At 42.8% G+C, this 25,985-nt stretch overlaps 1 protein-coding gene across 1 annotated transcript in view; it reads left to right on the forward strand.

Moving 5' to 3' along the window:
• Nucleotides 1–24,329, forward strand: part of TOPBP1 (DNA topoisomerase II binding protein 1) — an 83,900-nt gene extending 59,571 nt beyond the window's left edge. Inside the window, exons 19-28 of the mRNA XM_075212447.1 lie at nucleotides 3,809–3,896; nucleotides 4,083–4,275; nucleotides 11,035–11,264; nucleotides 16,649–16,806; nucleotides 17,153–17,261; nucleotides 20,781–20,944; nucleotides 21,255–21,395; nucleotides 22,170–22,259; nucleotides 23,320–23,481; nucleotides 23,603–24,329. Coding sequence (XP_075068548.1) covers nucleotides 3,809–3,896; nucleotides 4,083–4,275; nucleotides 11,035–11,264; nucleotides 16,649–16,806; nucleotides 17,153–17,261; nucleotides 20,781–20,944; nucleotides 21,255–21,395; nucleotides 22,170–22,259; nucleotides 23,320–23,481; nucleotides 23,603–23,737 — 1,470 coding nt within the window. The 3' untranslated portion in view covers nucleotides 23,738–24,329. The remainder of the gene's footprint in view (nucleotides 1–3,808; nucleotides 3,897–4,082; nucleotides 4,276–11,034; nucleotides 11,265–16,648; nucleotides 16,807–17,152; nucleotides 17,262–20,780; nucleotides 20,945–21,254; nucleotides 21,396–22,169; nucleotides 22,260–23,319; nucleotides 23,482–23,602) is intronic.
• The last annotated feature ends 1,656 nt before the right edge of the window (nucleotides 24,330–25,985 follow it).

Raw genomic sequence — 25,985 nt, forward strand, 5'->3', positions numbered from 1 at the left:
CCTGAAGTTTTTGCTAAATGGTAGATGCTTCCACGTCTGGATGCTGCAGTTACAGGGTTAGCCAAGGTAACTACTATTCCTTTTCCTAACATAGCCACTCTTAAGGATGGTACAGACAGTTAGGTTAAGGCCGTCCTTAAGTTCATTTTCGTGGCATGTCCCTCTTTCAGGCCTGCTTTGGCATCTGCATTGGTTAACAAAGCAGTAGAATGCTGGTCAAAACACTATTTTCAAGGTTTGTTGGCAGGCAGGCCTTCCTCTGAATTGCTACCATTAGTGGAGCAAATTCAGAGGGCGATAGATTATTTACGAGAGGCAGCTACATACGCGGGACTAATTGGTGCATGTATTTGTGCCTCTGCAGTTTCAGCTCGTCGTAGTCTCTGCCTTAAGTCCTGGAAGGCTGATGGGGAGTCTGAAAAGGTTCTTGAGACCATACCGTTTTCTGGGGGTCTTTTGTTTGGACCTCAGCTTGACTCCATTATCAGTCAAGCTACAAGTGGAAACAAATGCTCCCAAACAAAGATTATTCAAATTCCAGCCCTTTCAGTTCTCAGGAAGGTTTTGGGGTTAATATTCCTCAGGCCAATCTTCTACAGGCCAGTCATCCGCCCCTAGGTTGGTTTGCTGCGTGGGAGCCAGGCCTAGTCAGCTTGACGTCCAGTAGCGAAACCTGCAAACAAGCAGTCCGCATGACAGACTTTTTGCTCCTCCGCTGTCGCCAGTGGTGTGAGCTCGTCTTTTCTAGTTCAGGGATCAGTGGTTGCAGTCTACCATCGATGTCTGGGCTTGGGTGTAGTGAATTGAGGATACAAGATCGATCTGCTCTGTCTTTCTCCCAGACAGTTATTTGCCATAGGGCTTCCCACTTGTCCACGAAAGCGACTGGTTTTACGAGAAACTATTCTATCCCTCCTTTATTCCAGAGTGATGGTATTTTTGGTTACCACTGTCCAGTGCCTAGTCGAGAGAGAACTCCCCTGACTCAAGTTTGCTAACCGTAGCTACCGAAGCAGAGACAGACGTGTCTCTGCTGACAGCTGAGAGGATTGACCTTCCAAGCGAGGGTCTGATCTGGACCATTTTGCTTGAGTCTCTAGTTGAAACTTCCGATCGTGGAACCGGGGAAACGCAAAAGACTTAAAACAGGACACCATGCACTCCCTCCGCTTCATACCTTGTAGAACTGGAACTCTCTTTCGAGACAATACTGACTTCACCTGCTGTTAAAGTGTCCCAATTTTGTCCTGTGGCAAAAACTCCTTCTGGGCTCTGGTGTCGAACAACAGTCCCAGTAACACCATCCGTTTGTGTAGGTAACATGCTGAACTTCTTGAAATTGATGAGCCAACTGTGTTTCTGTTAGAAATCCATAGTCTTCTGAGAAAAAGAGGAGAGAAAGAAATACTAACTGGGGAAGGCACACCTCAAATGTGTATTCAAATAGTACTTTTAATGAGGGTTAGTGTATTCCTAAATTCTTATCTAATAGTTTATATTGCTCATGGACATGAGATGAATGAATGAAACACACATAAAAGCAAAATTTTATTTGTATAATTTAAAATTGTATATATTAAAAGCGAAATATTAAAACTTAGTGGTGTAAATGAGTAGAGATAGTAACTATATATATTAACTACATAATAACTATATAGGCTCCTAAACCATATGGCTTAGGAGCCTATATAGTAACAATTCTGAGGCTGAGTTTCAAAATTCTAATAAATAATCATGCAGCTAATTAATCTGTGTGTAACTTGTAAACTAAGATAAAAGTAATTAATATGGCTACAGTATTTTATATCCTTTATTTGATTGTAATAGTTTAATTTTTTATAATACCAAGCACATTATGACTTATTAAAAGAATCTGCACAGACAAATGATTTGTGCTGTTCAGTAGGGCTATAGATAATTATCTGGATCAGATTACTCACACCAAACAAATGCTTGCTAGAGCAGCTAAATAAAATGGATCTATAGTGTTAATCCTATTTCTAAATCCAGAGCTGGATGAATTGCATATACTCCTGAGATGACAGAGATCTGTTATTATATGCCAAGTTTAGGGTGCTTAAGCGTTTACGCTCTCTAGCCGAGGACGGATTGTGTAACAGCTTCTTCAGGGAAGACGACACTGGTATGACCCGGTACCGTCCTTTCCAAATTAAGCAGTTAAGGTGGTTCTCTCGTTGTTGCAGGGACCTCTTATATTACCTGAGAGATCTGACCCGAAGGAAGGGTGTCTGAGGATTGTTAACCCAGGGAAGGGGAGCTAAAATTTGTAGAACCTACCGTCCCTGCACATCTGATCAGTTCCGAAAAGGAACTGATTACCAGTTCTGTGGCTCATACCGGCTCCACTGTGTTAGTCGCACCTCCAGCAGAATGCTCACCCAGGTCCTCAGACTGTGTGCACCGGGTGACCAGTGGAATATGTTGTTGAACCACTAGCAGCAGCTTTGGACTTGGAACTCGTCCCTCTTTTTGACATTTTAAAGAAAAAGGAATAAGAAGGGAATTAATGATAAAACACACTGAAGAAAGCAAACGAGTGATCTTGCAGATAATAAACATGTTCTGTAATCTATGTGTATAAGTGTAATGCAGCAGCCACTATGTCTGACATAATAGGGATCTATGCCAGAACCCACTGTGCTCAAATGTAGAAGTAATACAGTAGCAAAGAAATCTGAACAGTGAAAGTCACAATCACACTGCAGAGATCTATATGATTCCCCCCCCCCCCCCCCCAGGGAAGCGCTGTGCAGGTACCGCAGGCAAGACTAGCTAAAATGGCATCAGCCTGCAGGAAAAAAACGGAAAGCAAGGGGGATGTCATTCTCTCTAAGGTCCCTCCTCCGGTATGGTCCACCCTTCCAAAATGGTGCCTGTAGTATCAGCGACTGGTGAGAGCTACAACAGTGATAGCTCCTCACCAGCAAACATGCCCCACACTACCTGTACGTCCCCCACGGTTTGTCTGCAGTCCAAATTCCATCTGGGGACAGAAGCGGGCAGCGGCCGCTATCAGCGCCGTCCCCGTTGTGTCAGGCAGGGCTGGCACTGGAGCCGTTAGTAATCGCTGGCCTGGGAACACTTGCTGGGTCACTGGAGACGAGATTGTGCCAGGTGGCCCTTTTACCGGGAGTCCACTTTGTATCGGGGGGCGGCACTAAAGTGCTATGTGCACTGTCTTTGACCGCAGTATTCACCCAGTAAGTGTTATTGGTAACCTAATTTAGCAGAAAAATGTAAAAAAAAAATCTAAGAGCTAGACTAAAATGTGCCCTATTCATAGGCAAGATTATAAAAAACAAAACCTGAAGATATCCGGCCAGGGGGACATAGAGGGGAGGGAGCAGGCTAGGCAAGTTTGATAGTTCCTTTAATCAACAGTGCCCTCTACCCCATGGTCCGCAGTGTCTCCCAACTCTGTGCTATAGAAATAAACAATGTTCTTTTCGGTGTCCACCAAGGTCAATTCTGACCTGCTGGGTGGAATATCCTTGTAAACTAAAGAATAATAGTAGCTCAGTAGAAATTGTTTTAACTTGGTCTGTATAATACTAATAAATAGGGCCATTTAATAATACTGCCCAAAAGAAGCTCTATCTGTTATTGAAAAAAGCAATATACAATTATATTTCATACCATAACAAACAGTAATTGGCATTTTTGATACATGCTAGCCAAATTTGGATGTGTCTGCCGCTATGTTTCACAGATCATCTTTTTGCTTTTTATTTTTGTCTCTTTCAAGTTGATTTCTAAGACTGATGCATCCAATGTTTTTGTATTTTAGAATAATGGACTGCAAGATGAAGATGGGCCAGCTGCAGAAGCAAGTGATGCTGGACAAGTTCAAAGTGCAACAAGTGAAGTTAAAGGAGGTAATACATGCTCCTATTATTAATAGAATTTTAAGAAGCTATATTCTAATAACCAAGGCTTTTGCATAAAAAAAAAAAGTGAATATGTTTAAGTGTTATTAAATTTTTTTAATTTGCTTCATCTGAGCATTCGGAAGAGTATAATGTTAAGTTACTAAGATGACTTTTCTTTTCATATGTGGCCAGCTCTTACACAGACATTAGAGATGAGAGAGAATTTCCAGAGACAGCTTCAGGAGCTGATGTCAGCAACATCCATAGTGAAGGCACAAGGGCAGAGGGCGTCGTTGAGCAGAACAGGGTTTGATAACTCGCCTTGCACTCCTGATGGAGCTCGTTCAACTCGTAATGGAAGGAGCAGAGTTTTAGAAGCCCGAAGGTATTTATTTATGCCAGTCAGTAATGTTCAATTAACGAACCCTGGAAATTGTGCTGATGGAACAAGGAAGAGCAGCCAGTTGAACTCATGATAGTAATTACCATGTGAGTAAGGCCTTACAATGGTTACTTGGCAATGGTACATATTTTTTGAAATTTGAAAACATTGCAATATCCATGTAAACAATTTAATTCACACTGCAATCCACAGATATAGCAATACAGCTGGTGGAATGGGTGTGTTGGCGTTGCAGTAACCATTAAACCATCTTGGTTCTAATTATATGCTTTAAAAATTCTCCATGGGCTGACTTAATCAGGAACTGCTGTGGCTACACCTCTGTTCTGTCATTTGGGCAGAATTGGGCTGATCTAGTGCAAAATTGAAAAAGGTGCCAGTTGAATCTATATTTCTCTTTCATCCAGTCTGGGGGACACTGCTTACCATGGGGTTGTGGAGGGAGCCTGGGGAGTTGGCACCTAACTAGTTAAGTTTTAGTACTGCCGACAGACCCCTCCCCTCTACAATCCCCCTGGACTCTCCAGTTTTTTCAGGTGCCCTGGAGTTGGGCAGCTTTTTTTATAGCTAGTGTAATTTTAAATTTTTTTATTTCTTTTATTTTATTACTCTAATCTTTACTGGTGACAGTGCTGGAGTGTGTTCTATGATAGAGAACACACTCACAGCCAGCAGCGCAGGCATTCCCCTGTCAGCTGGGAGCCAGAGGCTCTCACTGACAGGAAAACTTTCAGAAGGGTGCCTAAACTGAGGAGTGACAAGCGGTCTCATGGACCGCTGCACTCCTCCAGCCTCCCCGATAACCGGCGCTGCCATGACAGGCATAGAGTGCCGGTTATCGGATTTACAAGTAGCGGCGGCCATCTTGGATTTTCGGGCCAGCAGCGCTACGGAGAGAGGAGGAAGGGGGCTATACCACGGTTCCCCCCTCATGCATAGGAGGAGGGCGCCGGGTATGTCGCTGCGGAGACCTCTGTAAAGAGGTCTCCACTACCTGTCACGCTCCATTTTTTCTTTTTACAACCGTTTTGGAGCTATTGAAGGGGGGGGAGCTAATACATAGAGTTCCCCCTCCTTCCACAGAGAGATGGTATATTCCAGTCTTCTGGCGCCAAAGGAAGCCCGGGAAGAGAGAGCAGAGCTGAGGGAGCAGACACTGGACAAACTGCCGTGGACTTCTCTCCTTTATGGCCCTGGGCTAAGTATTGCCTTTAAACACACATATTGTTTATTTCTGTGGAAAAAAAGTAGGCTTGTAAGGTTTACATTATAGTCTCCTACTTGCCTACAAAACATTTGGTGTTTAATTATTACAAGTACAACTTTTATTATATAGATCAGTTGTTTCTTGTTATATATTCTGTTTTTTTCTGCATACATCTCTCTCTCTCTCTATTCTCTCTGTTACACAGCTAGATTAACCCATTAATCTGTGTGTTTGGTGCGCCTTCCTTTATAAAAATGACAGATAAGGGAAAGGGCCCTATTGTAAAATATTTTACTTGTTCAAAATGTCAAGTTAAATTACCGTGTGGGCAGGGGGACCCTAAATTGGCGCTCTGTTCTGCATGTGATGCAGGGGCTTCCACTGTGCAGACTCATCAGTCCACAGCCCCTCTGACGGAGGAGCCGGCCTGGGTGGCCTCCCTGACACAGTCGAATTCCTCCTCAGCTCAGATGGTATTACAATCTAACCAATTGCTATCTAATATGGCTACTTCGGTGGCTACTAATAATAGCACTCAGCTGGGCCTCCCTGTTACCACAGGGTCTATTGGAGCGTCCTTACCAGGACCTTCCTCCTCCTTTTCTGACCAAACCCCTATCCCCACAGAAGGGGCATGGTCTACAGCTTTCCTTAAAGGTTTAAATAAGCTTAACTTGTTGCTTGAGTCCCCAAACATCCCGTCCGCTAAAAGGAAGAGACCTAGATCGGATAACCCTATCACGGTCCTTTCAGATTCTGAGGAATCTTCTGAGGATGAGGAGACAGTTTATTCCGATTCTGACCAAGTTCAGTCTTCGGAACAGGAGGATAGTTCTAGAAACCAATTTGTTAATGATTTGGTTTTTGCAGTTAGACAAGCGTTAGACCTCCCAGAACCGGAGGATCCTACGCCTAGAGACAGAATTCTGTTCAAGAAAGCCAAAAGAAAGGCTTGCCGTTTTCCCCCTTCTAGGGAACTCGTAGATATTGCTGAAGGAGCATGGAAACAACCTGAGAAGAGGTTCTCAGTTCCCAGAAGATTCTCCTCCTTGTACCCCTTACAGGAGGAGGAGATAATTCGTTGGGAAAGTATCCCAAAAGTAGATGTTCCTATAGCACGTTTAGCCAAACACACCTTACTTCCAGCTCCTGGTTCAGCGTCCCTTCCGGATGCCAATGACCGGAAGGTTGAATCCCAACTGAAATCTATTTTTGCGGCTGCAGGTTCGTCCTTTAGACCCACATTCGCTTCAGCTTGGGTGGCTAGAGCCATGGAAGTATGGGCAGACCAGCTGGCAGAGACCTTGCAGGGTTCTGAATTACTCCCCCTGGCCTTACATTTAAAAGAGGCATCGGGGTACATTTATGAGGCGGCTCAAAACTCAGCGGCTGTCTCCTCCTCAATAGAGGCTGCATCCATTTCAGCTAGAAGAACTCTATGGCTGAAATCCTGGGAAGGAGATGCGGAATCAAAAAAGTCTGTTGAAATCATTCCCTTTTCAGCAGCAGGTTTGTTTGGTCCGGAATTAGATACCTTGATATCCCAGGCTACTGGGGGCAAGAGTACTTCCTTGCCGGTTTTCCCAGGTAGAAGCAGAAAACCCAGGTTCAGCTCCTTCCGTCAGCCCTTTCGAGGATCCTCCTTGTCCAGGGGACAGGTGTTTAGGGGTAAACAGCCAAATGCCCGAGGCTCCTCCTCTAGAGGAAGATCCTCTTTTTCGGCCAGGCGCCAGGCCTCCAGGACTCAGGAGAAGCCTGCGTCCTGACGACCGCTTGTTTCCCCGGGGGGAAACCCCAGTGGGAGGTCGTCTGTCTCTTTTTCTTCAACAGTGGACAGAGTCCTCCCAGGACTCCTGGATTCGGGGCATTATATCAAGGGGATACAGGATAGACCTGCTGGGTCCCAGACCCCATCGGTTCTTCATAACTCCCCCTACCCCGCGATCCATCCAGAAGACAGGCAATACAGGATTGTGTCGCCTCTCTTCTCTCTCTGAAGGTTGTCTGCAGGGTTCCAGAATTCCAAAAGGGACAGGGTTTTTATTCAAACCTGTTCCTTGTGAAGAAGCCGGACGGCTCCTTCCGACCCATTTTAAACCTAAAGACCCTCAATGTGCACCTAAGAGTCGACAGATTTCGGATGGAATCTCTGAGGTCGGTCATAAACGGTTTGGAGAGAGATCAATTTATGGCTTCCATAGACATAAAAGATGCATACCTCCACATTCCCATTTGGGAGGGCCATCAGTCCCTCCTCAGATTCACTGTAGGACCCTCCCATTATCAGTTTCAGGCCCTCCCTTTCGGCCTCTCCACGGCGCCGAGGGTTTTCACAAAAGTCATGTCGGTTATGGCAGCTCGTCTTCACCTTCTGGGCATCCAGGTCGTGCCTTATCTGGACGACCTGCTCTTCAAATCCTCCTCGGAGAGTTGTTTACGTTATCACTTGTCCCTTGCCTTGGCGGTTCTCAAGGGTCACGGATGGCTCATCAACCTAAAGAAATCTCAGATGGTTCCGTGTCAACGCATGATTTTCCTGGGCCTCATCATGGACACCAGACAGCAAAAGGTGTTCCTTCCTGTCGAAAAGGCTGCTTCAATTCAAAGCATAACATCTCAGGTCTTGTCCTCCCCCAGCCCATCAATCCACTTGTGCATGCGGCTGCTGGGAAAAATGGTGGCCTCCTTCGAGACCATTCCCTTTGGTCGAGCCCACTCTCGCTGTTTTCAGTGGGACCTGTTGACGAAGTGGTCAGGATCCCATCTACGCCTGGACCTCCAGAAGATCTCTCTATCCCCGAGGTCCAGAGAATCTCTCCAGTGGTGGCTGATTCAGGATCACTTGACAGTGGGCAGATCCTTCTCTCCGGGGGCGTGGGTCATAGCAACGACAGACGCCAGCCTGAAAGGTTGGGGGGCGGTAATCCTTCACCTCCGGCTTCAGGGCCTTTGGTCGGTTCAGGAATCATCCCTATCCATAAATGTGTTGGAACTGAAGGCTATTCTCTTGGCCCTCAAAGGAGGACAATCCCTCCTCCAGGGACACCCTGTCAGAATTCAGTCCGACAATGCCACGGCTGTGGCATATGTCAACAGACAGAGAGGAACCAAGAGTGCAGCGGCAATGAAAATTGCAGCCCAGATTTTGGCTTGGGCAGAACTTCATGTTCCGGCAATATCGGCTGTATTCATCCCAGGAATACACAATTGGGAAGCCGACTATCTCAGTCGCAACCAGATGATGCCGGGGGAGTGGTCTCTCCATCCGGAAGTCTTTCAGTCCCTAGTTCAGAGGTGGGGTCTTCTGGACATAGACCTCATGGCCTCCAGACACAACAGGAAGGTTTTCACGTTTTGCGCAAGGTCAAGAGACCCCTTAGCCATGGCAGTGGACGTCATGACCATGCCATGGGAGTTCAGGATGGGGTACCTATTTCCTCCCATCTCCATGCTTCCTCGCGTTCTCAGACGGGTCAGGCAGGGGGGTCTGCCAGTAATTCTGGTAGCTTCCTCATGGCCGCGCCGAGTCTGGTACGCGGACATAATCTCCATGGCAGAAGGACCCGGGGTTCGTCTACCATCTCGAGACGACCTTCTCCTTCAGGGTCCATTCCGACACCAGAATTTACCTCAGCTCAGTTTAACGGCATGGCTGTTGAAGCCAGCCTCTGGAGGGCTAGAGGTTTCTCCCCCAACGTGGTGAACACCCTGATGCGAGCTAGGAAGCCAGTTTCAGCTCGCATCTATCACAGGATTTGGAGAGCTTACATTAGATGGTGCAAAGGTAGGACTTGCCACTCATCCTCCTTTCGCCTCACTCGCTTGTTAGCTTTCCTTCAGGATGGCCTGGAGGCAGGTCTCAGGTTAGGTTCCCTAAAAGTCCAGGTATCAGCACTTTCGGTATTTTTCCATATGAAATTAGCCGATTTACCAGATATCAGGACTTTTCTCCAGGGAGTACTGCATATTCAGCCTTCCTATGTTCCGCCGACAGCACCATGGGATCTCAACCTGGTACTGGAAATGCTTAAAGGGCCTCCCTTTGAGCCCTTGCGTGTGACTGAATTAAAGTGGTTGACCTGGAAGGTCCTCTTTCTTTTAGCTATCGCTTCTGCTCGAAGAGTTTCGGAATTAGGAGCCTTGTCCTATCGGGAACCATATTTGGTTTTCCACAAGGACAGGGCGGTCCTAAGAACCCTTCTTTCCTTCGTTCCGAAGGTAGTTTCGGCTTTTCACCTTAACCAAGAAATTGTAGTTCCGGCTTTTTCATCCTCTTCCCAATCTGATCACCAGACTATGGAAAAGTTAGATGTGGTTAGGGCTTTGCGCATCTATGTAAAAAGAACTTCTCAAATTAGACGTACAGATTCTTTGTTTGTTCTCTATGATGCTAATAAGAGAGGCTGGCCAGCCTCAAAACAGTCCATCGCTAGATGGATTACGGCAACCATTAGACATGCTTACATAAAGGCTAACCGTCCTGTGCCAGAGAGACTTTCGGCCCATTCCACCAGATCGGTAGGGGCGTCGTGGGCAGCGAGAAATGGGGCTTCTGCGGACCAGCTTTGCAGAGTGGCCACCTGGTCCTCTGTCCACACGTTTACAAAGTTTTACCAATTTAATGTATTTGCATCTAAGGATGCAGATTTCGCTCGTAATGCTTTGCGAGCGGGATTTTCTGATTAGTCCCACCCTTAGGGGGCTGCTTTAGAACGTCCCCATGGTAAGCAGTGTCCCCCAGACTGGATGAAAGAGAAAAGAGGATTTATGTACTTACGTTAAATCCGTTTCTCTGATTCCGTCTGGGGGACACTGCGATCCCTCCCTTCTTCTGTTCTTCTGTGTGCTCTTGTTTGACTGGCCTTACTCCTAGGGCTTTTTAATAAACTAAAGAGTCCAGGGGGATTGTAGAGGGGAGGGGTCTGTCGGCAGTACTAAAACTTAACTAGTTAGGTGCCAACTCCCCAGGCTCCCTCCACAACCCCATGGTAAGCAGTGTCCCCCAGACGGAATCAGAGAAACGGATTTAACGTAAGTACATAAATCCTCTTTTCTGTCATTTCTTTGATGGCATTGCTTAAGGAAGCTGGACCACGTGCCAGCATGTATGTGGTTGAATGCCTTGGATGGGGCTAAACTTTTAAAATTTTTCCAAAGCACATTGTCACTGAATTACTAAGAATATTTTGAACAGAACACAACAGATTAAGGAGATGCATGTACACAGTGTAATTTGTACCTGCTACAGTACTGATTGGTGTTGCATTTAATCCTGAACAAACAATCTCTTACCTATTTTTATTGTGTCTATATAATCTGTAGAGAGAGAACTTTCCAGTGTATATATTGAATGTTGCTATTGTGTCTTTTGTGTCTTACAATTCAGCAAGGTTTATTTAATCCTATGTTCTAAATAAAATATTTGTATTGAGCTATATATGATATTTTAATCCAAAAATTTAAAACTATGTTTTATATGAATGCTCTAATAATTTGCTATATGATTATTACAACACGTGTCGCTGTTCATCTAGAAATTCTCGCCAGCCCACAACTGACCTCAATACAGAACCATCACAGAACGAGCAAATTATTTGGGATGACCCAACTGCCAGAGAGGAGAGGGCCAAGCTGGCAAGCAATTTGCAGTGGCCTAATAGTCCCTCCCAGTACACTGAATCTCTGCAGTCGCAACTGAAGATACATGGCTCTGATCAAGTTCAGTTTAAGGAATCCTTGACCGACACTGAATTAGCTGAAATGGGTAAGAACATCTAGTAGATGTGTCTGCATTGGCTGTAGCATATAAAATAGCAGTCCTTAAGGAAAACATTACAGCATAAAAGCTCTTTGTTTACTCCCAGCACCCATTAACTAAACTTGAGGGCAAATGTATACTCTTGAGAAATTCTAGTCTGGAACCTTACATCGCAACTACTGGTTTTGGATGTTCGCTTTATAAATTTTTACATCAGTCTTGCCCGAAGAGGCTGTACACCTTAATTGCCAATCCTTGTCCCTTTTAACCAGTCCTGGTTGATTGATTTGTACACTGGTGCTGGTAATGCTGCCCAAACGCCAAATCCACACTGGACCCCTACTTCACATTATGACACTTTTGGCGCTCATTTTCCAGAAGTTCATGGTGTCTTTCTGCAGATTGAATACCTCTGGTCTTTGATTTCCACATGAATCAGGCAATTTTTCCCACTTTCAATTAGGCGACATGCTGTCTATAGTGTAGGTGAGATGGGCGAGTTGCACTTTAAGAAAGTTGTTAGCTAACATCCTGGAGTTGTTAGACCTGGAGTTGCGTTTCTGCAGAACCAGCCAAGGTATGTGGTTTTCCAGCTTCAGTGTGGGGTTTGGTTTTCCGTTTTTATCTTCCTTAGTCAGAAGGTTGTATAATGCTGTGCCTTCCTTCTCTTGAAAGAGCAGGCATAATGCAGTGGCAGTGTAATCAGTCAGATTCTAACTGTTCTTTCCAGAAGGGTAAAGTGGTTGTTCACATTTAGGTAGAGAACTCTTCTATGGTAGAGGAATTTTCTCATCACTATCGGAGGGTGAAGATTGACTACTAGCTGTCCGTCGGGCATACTCCCTGAGACTGACAAAGGTCTTGTCGTGTCCTCTCTTGTACCAGTTGGATGATTTATAAGTGGGCCTTCAAAGTCCTCTCCTTAGTTCTAGCTCACTGGGTACTGCTCCCAAGGGTGGTTACTCGCATGCTCTGGTTAGTAAGGTTGCTTTTTACTCTTTACCCACCACAGCCATTCTTATCGACAGCACAGACTACAGAGTTCAGGTCGTCCTTAAAATTATATTTAGGGGGGCGGGTGCATTCTGGCTGATTGCCTTAGTGTCAACAGATGTTTCCGTGGCTGTAAACAGTTCACCCGATCAGCTATCTAGGGGGGTGGTTATCAGACTGGGCTGGATTCTGCAGTTATGGATTATTTTTGAGCAGGCAACTCTAGACGGATATTGACTTTTGCAGTCTCTGCTTGTCAAACTCTACGTTTAAGTCCTGCCAGCTGCTGCAGTCTAAAAAGGGGCTCTGGATGCACTTTTTTTTGTATCTATGGGGCTGTTTTGCTTGCCTCTGGGCTTGACACCATGATGGTAGCGGAAAATAACAGTATTCTTCGTCCTGTTATTACTACTAAAAATCAAGTTGTCCTGTCATTCCATTTACTTGATGTCCACAGGTTAAGTCGGAGGACGGGCAGTCAGCGGGTCAGCTATTCTGTCCTTTTGCAGCTGCTGTGATGAAAGCCCATCTCTTTCCCTTAAGAAACTAATGGTTTCAGCTATCACGATGCATGGGTCATAGAATTTACGGATTGTTGTTTTTTTAACATTCTTCTTGGTATCTTCCCAGGCGGTTATTTTCCATGTGGCTTCCCGCAGATTCAAGTAGGCGTCTGGTTCAGCAAAAAGTTGTTTAATCCCTCTTTTCTTCTCTAGTGGTTTTTGCGGTTTCTGAACTACAAGATTGTTTTGTTCCAAAGTTCATGTTCCTTGTACAGTAGTTCAGGCTGCAATAATTCTTAAGTTCAACAGCTCTCACCTGATTTGTTTGGTCTGCCGTTCCGTCCTTCTCCTGCAGTGTGTCTGTTGCTTTTTAGGTGGCTACAAACATACAGTATCTGTTTTTTGATTTAGACATTGGTAATAATGGATGTCACTTTTGCAGTTGGAGTTCCACGCCCGGGTTTTCATGGGCTTTGGACTCTATAATAATTCAAACTTACATTTGCAATAATTGGACTGCGAGTGGTGTTCAGCACTCTATTCAGTGTGAACGTTTTGCAGCAGACAATGCAGATGATGATAATGTCAAACAGTGCCAAAGCGGTGCCATACATAGATACACCGGGGTGTCGGAGAATGCACATGTTTCACGGTGACTCGCAGCATTCATAAAGAGAAAATAATTTTAAATCAGATTTCTCTGCATGCGCACTTGGTTAAACCATGTAGTTCAGCTAGCCTATTTCTAAATGATAAATTCTCTGTCTTTGTATCCATTGTGTCTGTTTTTTAACAGTCCCACTTAGTCTATTTATTCCCATCGGTAACCTTGCATCCGAGGGTTTTGAAACACATGAAGATGACCCTCGGTTGGCCTCAGGCAACTTAGTACTCAACGCTCTCTTTAGGGCCAATGCGACTAGATCTGTTAAATCAGAGTCTCGGTGTTATCTTCTCGATTTCTAACATCTGTTTTTTGTGGTGTGGATGTCGAAACCATAATCGTTTGAGCTAAGGGTTGTCTTAGCACGTGGTACAAACCAAGTTTCGGCCATTGATGGTTTCAATAAGTAGATTTCTCGTCTGCAACGCAGGAGGTCCAGGTTCAGTTCCTGACCAATGCACCAGTTCTCTAAACATGTTCAGCCAAAATGTTTCTTCTGTCGAGAATACGTGTATTGTTGTTTTTAGGTTTGTGCAGGACAGGTTGCCTGCTGGTTTGCGTCTTCGTTCACCTTCTGGTCAGATGTCTAAGCATCTTTAGTTTTAACTTGGTGTTGACTGCTTATAGCATTCCCTATTAGAACTTTTCCTCTTTAAGGTTATGTCAAAGGTCTGTTCCTCACAATCTTTGGGCTCATCCAGAGAAGTCTGGGTTGGCTTTTTAAGCGCTATGGCAAGGTATTTTTGATTCAGCAACTGTGTCGGAAGGACACAGATGTTCCTTTTCACATGTTTACTCAGATTTACATCTGCTGTGGCCAGTATTGGCAGAGAGGTGCTTAGTGCTATTCTTCTGAGCATCCCCACCCGTAACTGCGTCTTTGGGATGTCCCCGGTATTCACCAACTGGATGTGGGAGTAAATAGGATTTTTATACTTACGTAAAATCCTTTTCTCCTATTCCATTGGCGGACACTGGGCGCCCACCCTTGATTCTCAGATTCCTCTCTTTCTCTCTGTTGTCTCCTTTCCTTTTGAGACTTGGTTAAACATAAATTGAGGCTTATCCTGGAGATGGGGTATGGGGGGAGGAGCTAGGGCTAACTAACAACTTTCTTAAAGTGCTACACGCCTATCTCACCTACTGTATCCCAAATGTCCCCGGTGTCCCACAATGAACTAGAAGAAACGGATTTTACGCAAGTATAAAAATCCTATTATTTCTGGCATTCTTTTGTCCAAATCCTACCTTGGTGGAGTCCAGGGTATAGAGGGCTTGTGCTGGAGTAACAGTTAGTTTGAATCCTTGAAAACTGTTCTAAATACAATCTCCTTTCTTTTTATGCCCCTCTACAAATGGCTACCCAGTTTTTTTTAAATTATAATTGTAATATAAATGTTAACCACACAATAGTGCAATACAATGGAGAGCGCTAACGCAGTGACAGTCAACAGCAGTACTCAATACACAGTTTGACAATTTAAGGGAGAGAGTACAGTGACAGAGAAACTGACAAATACAATCACTGTACACACACAACCTAAGAAAGATTTTAGTCCACAATGACAATATATATTGACACTTCCTCCTCCTGGTCCAGTGCAAACATGCTACTATCCTAATAGTACATGTCCACTGCCTGTTTTCCCATAGTGCAGGACTTAAATCTGTAGTTGTTCCCACCTGACCACTAACCTTGACCTCTGGAAGTCCTGTGCTGCTCCTAATGCTGGACACGGCAACCAGGGCGGTCTTCTGCAAGTCCCGTCTCAGCATGTCAGAAGAATATACTTGGGCCATACTTAATGCTGCCATGGTCTGGTGAGGCAGAATGCTTGCCAATATTGGAACACTGGTCAGCTGTTGTAAATCATACTATCCCACGAGAGGCTTATTGTAAGGAGACCTGACTTGCAGAAGAGGTGCCCAAACCTGCTCTGGAGTCCAGCACTGTTCTCACAACAGAAACACCTCCTGAGGTGAAAAATTAAATACAATTTAAACATCATTTTGCTGCCATCAGCAGCTTGGTAAAAAGTGCCATACTACATAGGCACGTATTAAAAACTGAGTGGCTGTTGTTGGTGGGGTATGGAAGGGGAGGAGCTTCAATTTAGTACAGTTTTCAAGGATTTAAGCTAAGTGCCTATTTCAGCACATACCCTCTATAACCTATGGTAGCAGTGTCCCCCCAAATACATTAAATCTTTCTCTTATTGCATTTAAAAATCCTCTTTTTCTTGCAGTACTGTTTAGATATGTGCAAGGTATCCTCCACGCACTTTTAGGGGCGTATTCAATTGTTTGCCGTGACCGCCGAAAAACGAGCGCGTTAAAACTATTACCGTTTATACGGTAATTACTCGCTCAATTTCAGCTCGCAGCTCCCTGTGCAGCGAGTTGAAATTGAGCGACTAAATTACCGTATGAACGGTAATTACGAGCAATATTACCGTATAAACGGTAATATTTTTCGAGCGCTCGTTTTTCGGCGGTCACGGCAAACAATTGAATACGCCCCTTAGTGTAGGTGTGTGAATCTGTGTTACTGTATTGATTCAGATAAAAGGAATTATCCGTAACCATAAAACAATTTTATTTGCTAACTGATATACATTTTGGTAGGATTTATATTTATGTGTATTTATTGATGCTTTTTACTTATGGGACCAAGCTCAAGGTTTGAGCTAATTTTAGCAACTTAATAGTTTTAGTAATAAATTGCATTTTTATTTATACTGTAGACACCCATGTGTATGTTTATGCATTACACACACAACTTGACATGCAGGAATATTTCATTTTATTCTATTTTTAGTAGTTGGTGAGCGCCTAACGTTGTTGTTTGTTACTAGGAGGGAGGGATACCCTGGGTTAGTGCAGCTCCTGCGATCATTGAAAGGAGAGCGCAATTCTGCTTTATTTGTTTTGGCTAACTGATATGCAGAAGTGCGAGGAGTCAGTTGAATAATATAAACTTAAATGGGTAGACAAGCTTGGTGGAATCATGTAATTAGAAAGTGTTTTTATTTAACTGCTACTTATGACTTGTGATTACACTGCATACTTTAGTGGGGGTTAAATGCCAATGTTTAGATTAGCATGTTTTGAATTAAACTACATATACATGGCTTTACTTTCAAAGTTAAAAAATGTATAAAACTAATTTGCTTGAAATGGAAGAGAAATGATCATTGACCATAATCTTAAAATGTTATTTCTGGTATCAGAGGCATGTGAACTAGAACATACTTCAGCAGAAGAATCCCTCAGAAAACAGGATCTTCAGTCCCCAGTCAAAGAGGACCCGCTGATCCCCACCCCACAAGCCCCAAGTATTGCATTCCCACTTGCCAAGCCACCAGTAGCACCACAGCCCAAGGAAATAGTGAGCATTTGGATTTACACTTTGTCATATATACCATTGCTCTTTGTACAGAATTTTAATGCTTTATTTGTACTAGATTTTCGTTCTATTTTGTTGATCGGTATTGTCATATTAATTAGTTATCTAGTTAACTCTAACTTAACCTATTCTAAAATATAATGGATTCCTGGACCACTATATAGACAATATTTTTAATTGAAACAAAATATCAACTAGCAGTGACAGGTAAACTTAAGTTAACAGTTTTTTGTTATGTTGAAATAAAAAATAATAATAGCACTTTCATTTTATATTTGATTTATCTTCTGCTTAATACATTTTAACAATATACACTTGTTACTGCCAGAGCGAGAAGCAGACAGTGGAAGACGAGGATCAAAAAGAGCGTAGATTCCAGCTGTCTTCCTTGAATCCACAGGAAAGAATTGATTACTGTCAACTCATTGAGGAACTAGGTAAATGAATTCCATAGGGGCTTTAGTTTTTGTTTTTGTTTCTTTAAATGTCAATTGTTCATTGGTCATAGAATGTAGTAGAACACTTACATAAATGCCTTGTTTTTTTAGGCTTATTCTCGCCTCATTAATAGTTATATGATTAATGTAAATAACCTAAGATCTCAACACTTGCTCTGCAAATCCTGCTGCCAATAGCAATGGCTTACTGAAATAGCTCAACTGTTAACACTTTTGACTGAAACTGAGGATCAAAATAGAAAGAGTGGGTACAGACTATGGAGAGAGTGTGGAATTTTTATTTGTACCACGAACTGCATTACAAATCTGTATGTAAGATCATCTTTCAGATCTGTAAGGATGACCTTTTTCAATAACAAGTGGTTAGGTGAGTTGAAAAAAAAAATGTGTGTTAAAAGAGTAACTGCTTCCCACCAGCCCACTATATCCAAGCAGCAACTCTAATGTCGGTGAAACCTGAGTTGCTGCTTAGAAACATCAATTAAAAATCAGCTTGGTACCCTGGAACTGATAGTTTAGGAAGCTAGTATTTTCTCCAGCCTTGGAGGAAGGAGGGGGCATATCGGAGAAGGGACCTCCAATACAACTCCCCCCGGCATCTTTTAGTAGATCACTTACAATACTGATCTTTTGGTAACCCGGCATGTTTGCTAGTATCACATCACTGTTGCTAGAAATCTGTTGTTGCAGAAAAGCGGGAGTGGTGGGGATTGTTTCCTGTGTATAGACCTGGTTCTCCCTGCTCATCCTCCTGGACCTTTCTGCGGCCTTGGACACTGTTGACCACTTCCTCCTGTCTGTTGCAGACCCTTCTTTCTCTCTGGCTCTGTCCTCGCATGGTTCACCTCATACCTCACCAACAGCTCCTTCTCTGTATCCATTGCTGCCTTATCCTCCTCCGCCCTCCCTGGAGAAGTTCCTCAGGGCTTGATTCTTGGATCTATACTCTTTTTTTCGTTCTACACTACCTCCCTGGGTGATCTCGTCACCTGCTATGGTCTACAATATACCTTTACGCTGATGAATGACATTTAACTCTACATCTCTTCTACGGATTCCCTCCCCTGCCTCTTCTCCCGACTGCCTATCCTTCATCTCCTCCTGGATATCTTCATGTTTTCTCAAAATTAACTCTGCTAAAACCGAGCTCATTGTCTTCCCTCCTTCCCGATCTTTGTCCCATCCTGATCTCTATCAAAGTGAACAATACCACCATCTCATCTATTCCACAGCCCGGCTGCCTGGGTGTCATCCTCGACTCTTCCCTCTCTTTTGCCGCCACATTCAATCTCTCGCTCAATCCTGTCGCTTCCAACTCCGCAACATCGCCCGCATCCAGCTCTTCCTAAGTCAGGATGCCACTAAAACCATTATCCATGCACTTGTCATTTCCAGTCTTGATTACTGTAACCCTCTCCTCACTGGCCTTACCTTCTCCCACTTTGCCTCCCTCAGGTCTATACTCCATGTGGCTGCGAGACTCATCTTCCTCTCCCGCCGCTCCTCTTCTGCCTCCTCTCTCTGCAATGCCCTTACACTGGCTCCCCTTCCCCTACAGAATCCTTTTCGTACTCCTGACCATCACCTACAAGGCCCTCTCCCACTTCACTGTCCCATACATCTTCTACCTCCTCTCCATTCACACTCCATCCCGTTTCCTGCGATCGGCCAATGACCGTTGTCTCTCCTCCACTCTGATCACCTCATCCCACACCAGAATCCAAGATTTCTCCTGGGCTGCCCCCCTCCATTGTAATGACCTCGCACACTCTAATCGACTGTTCCTTAGTTTGTGGATCTACCAGCCATCCACCTAATCTACTCTTCATGCTCGATCTCCTCTATCGCTCTCCCCCTGTCCTGCTACTCGCTCCTCTTGTGATTGATCCCCTTTGTCTCCCCATTGTGCCTCCTGTCTGTCTGCCCTACTTTTAGGATGTAAGCTTTTACGAGCAGGGCCCTTTTCCCTGTCTCTCTACCTGTTCTTCTGCTCCAGCTTTTGAATTCCTGGTATTTTTGTTTTGTTCTGTACTGTTTTACCCTGTATGTTCCAGTGTCTGTTGCCTGTACGGTGCTGCGGATAGCACCCTATAAATAAAGATTAATAATAGTATAGTTAACTCTTCTTTTTTTTTTTTCTACTTTTAATTATCAGTCTCCATGAGATTGGGTCATTTTACATGAGAAGTAATTGTGTTGCAAACTTGCCTTCACTTTATTTTTTGTCCGCCCACAGTGAAAACAATTGGCTCGGGTTACAATGGATTAATAACAAGTGACCACTAAAGCTGTCAAACAAGTGTATTGTTTATTGGTAGAAAAAGTAAATATAATGCAAAGAATAAGTGTAATACAAATGGTACATTCCAGTGTTACTTATCTGCTAAAAAATAGATTGTTCCAGTAAATAAGTTTAATCACAGATAATCCTAGGACCCCGTCTTTTTATGTCCCTCTGACAGCACGTTATCTTGAAGGGTAGGGTATGTTATTGCAATTGAGAGAATGCCGGCACTTAACCTGCCGACATGAAAGTGTCAGTAGGTTAAATGCTGACACTTGCAATATGACAGGTTCACAATGTCATCAGTGTGATTGGCAACATTGACAATGTAGCAAATCACAATGCCGATATTAAAAGAACAATGCCGCCGGGTCCGAGGTATAGCCCCATTTTGCCTTTAACATGGTAGGAAAAAAAAAAGATTTCTATTTGGGCGATCCTACTTAAACTTGGAAAGAGGACTCACTGGAGTAGGTGCACTTAATTTAAAATTATTATAATCAGAAGCTCCTCTCTCCTGTAAAACCCTTCTCCAATGGCGAACCAGATTTTTTTTCTAAGTGTTAAGGAGTAGTGTGAGTTTTCAGTGACAGCACTAATTTTCATTTGTCTCCAAAGAAGCTAGCTTTGGAAGAAGGTTTTGCACAGTGAACGTACCCTCCCCTAGGGGCAGCTTTGGATGTTGCCCAAGGTTGGGCAATGTCCCACCAAATAGAAATAGAAATAAATATTTTTTTTGGTACTTGTCGTTAAATCCATTTCTCTGATTCCATTTGTGCAGACACTGTGTTCCTTCCAATTTTTTATACTGTGTATGAGGTTGAGAGTTGTTTCATCTTAGAATTTTTATTCTTGTTCATTGGTTCTCTTGGTCATATTCTGTGGGGCTTTGTTAGAAGAAAAAAAAAAAGGTTGGCCATTGGAGGAGGGATTCAGAGGGGGAAGAGCTTGTGAATCAAATAATTTTAAACGAAGTGTGCCTACCCTTTATAATCCTCCACCCCAAGGTTAAGCAGTGTCTACCAATTGGAATCTGATAATTGGATTCAACGGTAAGTACAAAAAATCTTCTTTTCAGACTTCCGATGATTTGGTAGATTAAAATGTATTGTAAATGTGTTTATGTAGTGTTGTATTTGCAGATAAACTGCATGGCAATAGCTTTTTTCTAAAATACATGATCATAAATAATATGATTTGTTCTTTGCTTCCAGGTGGAGTAGTGATAGACAAGCAGTGCTTTGACCCAAGCTGCACACACATTATTGTTGGGCATCCTCTCCGTAATGAGAAGTATCTTGCCTCAATGGCTGCAGGAAAGTGGGTTCTTCATCGTTCTTACTTAGAGGCCTGCCGAGCTGCAAAGCGCTTTATTCAGGTAACTCTTATTCATGTGTCAACATTAACTTTTACTGTAACTGGTGAAATTCTCTGTTCATTGATGTCACATTGCTGCACATTATAGTGGAATATGAAGTTTAACAAGCTTGCCACACGTTAAAAATCCAATATACAACCAAATTAAAACCACTTATTACACATTGCAATATATGAAGAAGCTGCAAACATCTTGAATGTAAATGTAAGGTTGATGTATACATTCTCTTTACTTCTTGTAATGTCATTCACAAAATATTGTTCTTCTCTTTCTTTATGTTGTACCTATGTGTGATGTGTGTTCCCTATAGGAAGATGATTATGAGTGGGGAAGCAGTTCAATATTGAATGCTGTCAGTAGCATTAGCATGCAACAACAGATGTTGGCTGAGGCAGCAATGAGATGGAGGAAAAAACTTCAGAAAATAAAACAAGATATGGGCACTGTGGAGGTATGAGGTTGTGTATGACTATCCAAAGCTACTACACACCCAGCAATTCATGAAGAAACATTTTTTCTGCATCCCATTCTATTTATGTGTATATTATATACATATCTAATGTAGCATCCTGTTTGCCAGCTGTGACTTAGAGTTCTTGGCTTAACAATCTGGTAACTCAAGAGCATTGTCTCTTGTTCTGCAACTTACCAACGTGAAAAATAGGTGAGGGAAAAGGCCCATTAAATTGTTTGCAGGATTCGGGTAACTTGTTTTAATATGAAGAGTTTTGTGATTAGTGATGTTTTTATGTAATTGTTTTCAGCCAAATGTCAATATGTTTTTCTAAGCAGTGTTCATGTGTAAGTAGTGTAGTAGGCAAGACTAGACTCAATTAGCACTGTATTAGAACTTTCACATAGCTAGCCCAGCCTGTAACCAATCAAACCATTAGAGTGCTCACTGCGTTAGACCAGCATGTGACCAATCAGAGTATAAGAAGTCATTACACAAAAGTGAACAGGGACAGCTATGTTTGAACATCTTTTAAATGACTAGATCTGCAACATCAGATGACCTCCATAATTCTAATTACTGAGAATAGAGTTTACTGTCAAATATTGTGTGTGTGTGTGGAGGTTTTTTGTTTTTTTTAAATGAGTGCTTTCTTTGCATGATGTGAGCAGAATGCAGTTAAAGGTCATGTAATTGCTGCAATTTGGCAGATGTGTGTCTATTCAAATCTGAATTTTAATGTAATCAAGTCCTCCTTCTGAAAATTTTCAGGGTGCGTTCAGTGGGTGGAAAGTTATACTAAATGTCGACCAAGCAAAAGAAGCTGGGTTTAAACGTCTTCTGCAATCAGGAGGTGCAAAGGTCTGTTTAAATCTACTACTCTGTTGGGGGGAAAAAAATGCAGATTCCATAACATCGCTGTTCTTCTTTTTCCTTTGTAAACTGTTCAGCTATGTGATCAAATACCAGGAAGTCTAGGATTTTAGCTAGTGATGTAGATTGTTTTATTAAAGGCTATTAATATCCATATCACACATTGTACAGTTTAATCCAAGGAGGTATTGTGACTGCTTCAGCAGCGTTCTGTTCTTTTGTTAATAGGAATGTAGAAGGTTGAATTTGTATAATCTCTAAACAACATTTACTTAGATTAAATATTTGTCTGGTTGCGTTGATTTTATTTGTGGTTCTAGTTGTAAACTAGTCGAATATTTAGAGAATATACAATATATTTAGAAGTCTGTTAGTAGTATTGACATAAATTAACATTGGCGAGTTGTGGAAGCTGCAATGACTACCTCAAATGAGGAAGTTGAGCATATGCACATCTCCAATTTGGGAATTATAAAACAGCATGGCATATGTTAAATCATACAGAAAATTTAGTTGTGTAATGGATCATTTTTTTTTTAATTTACACATCCTCTGATGTCACTGAATTTATCTTAGAGATGATAATCAAAGCCAATATTTGACAAATTTTAATGCAAAAAGATATTTAAAATATTTCCGCACCATTAAGATCCCATTTTCGGCAGGTCATACTAGGAGGATGGTTGAGAGTAGCATAAACATTACACTGCTATACTTTTCTGATGGAGTCTTGCAACCTATGACAGCCACAATGCTAACTGTTGAGCGGTTACCCTGCATCTGTCACTATAGTAGCAGGACAGCTCTGAGTCCTGCTTCCATAGTGGACTTGCCCCTCACAGTCCCCTTTCTAATATGAGAGATGCAGGTATCTCAAACTGGTCACCTGAATGAGGCCAGAGTGTGCCCTCAGCAGGGCTTCTGAATGACACAACTTGGGAAAGAGGGATCATCGGTGGGATTATGTGGGGGAGGGAGGAAGCAATTGATATAACTAGTGTTTACTGGTCCTGGTCAGTGAGTTATTTTGTAATGTTTGCTATTCTAGGTTTTTGTCGGCCATTCGTCCTCTCTATTTAAAGAGGCGACATACCTGTTTGCAGATTTCAGTAAGCTGAAACCCGAAGATGCAAAGGTCAATATATCAGAAGCTGCAACACAAGGAGTGAACTGTCTAAAACCAGAGTACATTGCAGATTACCTTATGAAGGTTTGTGGAATGCAGAAACTCTGATAATACCAATATGTTTCTTCCTAGAATGTTCCATCACACTACTTTATAAAAGTGTTCCTCCTTTTCAGTCTTACTTTCTGTTCTTACTTTTTCCTAGGTTCCACCTCCTCCTGCCTCCAACTATTGTCTCCCAGATGCTGTTCCTTTTCTTCAAGTTGCAAACACTGTGACATCTCGCAAGAGAAAAAACTATGACGACGCCACTGATGTGAAGAGATCTAGGCTATATTAAGATGATTTAAATGTTTTTGATATTTATAATTTAAATGTATGAAGCCTTCTATGTTCAATGGATTTGTATGTAAAATGATAATCCATTCCCCCTTTGAGTATTTTATTAATAAACATATTGTCATGTAGCTGTGCTACGTTTCTATTATATCACATTACATTCTTAATTATTGGTGGTCTTTACCAAGTGTAATAGACACTTGGCTTTCTCAATTGTCTGTTAATTTGTAAATAGTCATGACCCTGCCGACTTATGTAATAACACTTTTATATTTAAATTGTTTCTGATCCTGTTTCTGTCGACCATACTTATTCTTAAAATGTAAAGACTGAAATTATTTGTAGCCTGGAGTTTTTATGCTGCTTGGTCCTACAGCGCATAATACAATTTCAGTTTATAGATTATATTTAGAAGTATCTATTTTAATACATTATTTGATAGAGCCAACTTTTAGCATTCATGATGATAGATGGTCAACAACTGTTCTACATTTAATGCACAAATAATTCCTTCTATGACACTTAAAAAAAAACTGTTTAAAAAAACACTACCAGTTGTAAATTTAGTGTAAACAAAAAAAATAAACCTTTTATTGGACAAATGTAAAGAGTGTTACATGACTATTCCATACAGCAGTTATATTTCTCTGGGATTTGTCATGGGCACATGTTGTCTTGCTTTGTTTACCTATGTTCATCAGGAAATAGGTGCCACTATATAAATGGTTTAGTTAAGTAATCTTATGACAGAGTTCTACAAATGCTTTTTGCGATAATTAATACTTGAAATATAAGTTGTGTCTAAGCACAAACCACCTAACAAAACCTATATCACTCTTTAGTTGTACAAAAATCAACAAGTACATCCCTGTGCTGTTCAGTAGTTTACAATTGGCATATTGCAGGAGGCTCCTCTCTCTACTGATTGTTGTATAGGATGCTGTCTTCTTGATTGTCATAGTGGAGGACTTTGTAGGGCCATATCGCTAGGAGTGTTCGAGGAGTTCTCGCTCACAGCTACACCTGAACTCAGAAGGTGAACAAACGAGCCTGTAACCTTGTGGGCACTGCCATTTTGATGGAAGCTGCTATTTTATAATTAGTAGCAGATATAACAATAAACTGAGGGCCCCCTGACATGCAAAATCTCAGACACCTGCCGGCGTATTTATTACTCCCGTGAGATAATTGGTATTGACTGAAGGAAGATAATCCTTCTAGCTGCAAGAGACCCTAAACCAGGCTTGGCTAACCTGTGGCACTCCAGGTGTTGTGAGACTACAAGCTCCAGCATGCTTTGCCAATATATAGCAGCTTATTGCTGGAAGGGTATGCTGGGACTTGTAGTATCACAACACCTGGAGTGCCACAGGTTAGCCAAGCCTGTCCAAGGCACTTCCTTTATGTAACTTGTAGAATATTTTTGGACCCATTATTTGGCGTAGTAGTTTGCTGTTGAAGATGAAAACTGCAAAACATGCTGTTTCTCTGTCGTCCCATTGGTGTACACTGCAAGACAATGGAGTATAGTAGGTGGTCCTGGCGTCGGGGACACTTCAATCTAAAAAGTGTTGGGAGGATAACTCCACCCTTATTATGCCCCTCCCATAAGAACTATCCTCAGTTTATTTTAAGTGCCTTTTGGAGTCGGGCATGTATTTTTAGGGCTCCTGCCCTATGTTTTTTTTTAATTTTAACATTTTTTTTTTTTACTGTGTTGGGTTCAGGGAAGCCTCCCCCAGATCGGATAGCCTGCTGCCTTCCTCCACTCTGGTTCCCTGAGCCCCGGTGTGAGTAGACTGCAGAGTTTCCTCACCTCCAACACACTGCACCAGTCTCCTGCACTTAATTATCAGCGGCTGAACCGACCCTATGCATGTGACTAGTGCTGACCGCCGTGACTGCAGCTGATCGTCAGCAGTGCTGCCGTCGGGTCCCCTCTAGGCAACAAGGAATTTTGCACAATGAAGAGTATACTCTGCAAGGACAGGCAGCCACAGCAGATCTCTGTTGAATTGAAGGTGCAGTTGTGGCAGCCCTCACTCGAAGGACATCAGAGTAAATATTGGGGACAGAATGGAATTTCCTGTTCCTTGAGGTGGTTTTAGTAGGAAAGAGGGGGGTCTCTCTCTCTCCTCCCTCCCTTTGGCATGCTTCCTCAGTGGACGTGCCATTTGCCTTTCAGCATGGTTCCTTCCTGCGGTGCTTCTCCTTGTTGGCAAGTCTCAACTGGTGTAGACTTTTTCCTG

Source organism: Mixophyes fleayi, chromosome 5 (assembly GCF_038048845.1).
Source record: "Mixophyes fleayi isolate aMixFle1 chromosome 5, aMixFle1.hap1, whole genome shotgun sequence".
In the NCBI taxonomy this organism is placed as follows: Eukaryota; Metazoa; Chordata; class Amphibia; order Anura; family Limnodynastidae; genus Mixophyes; species Mixophyes fleayi.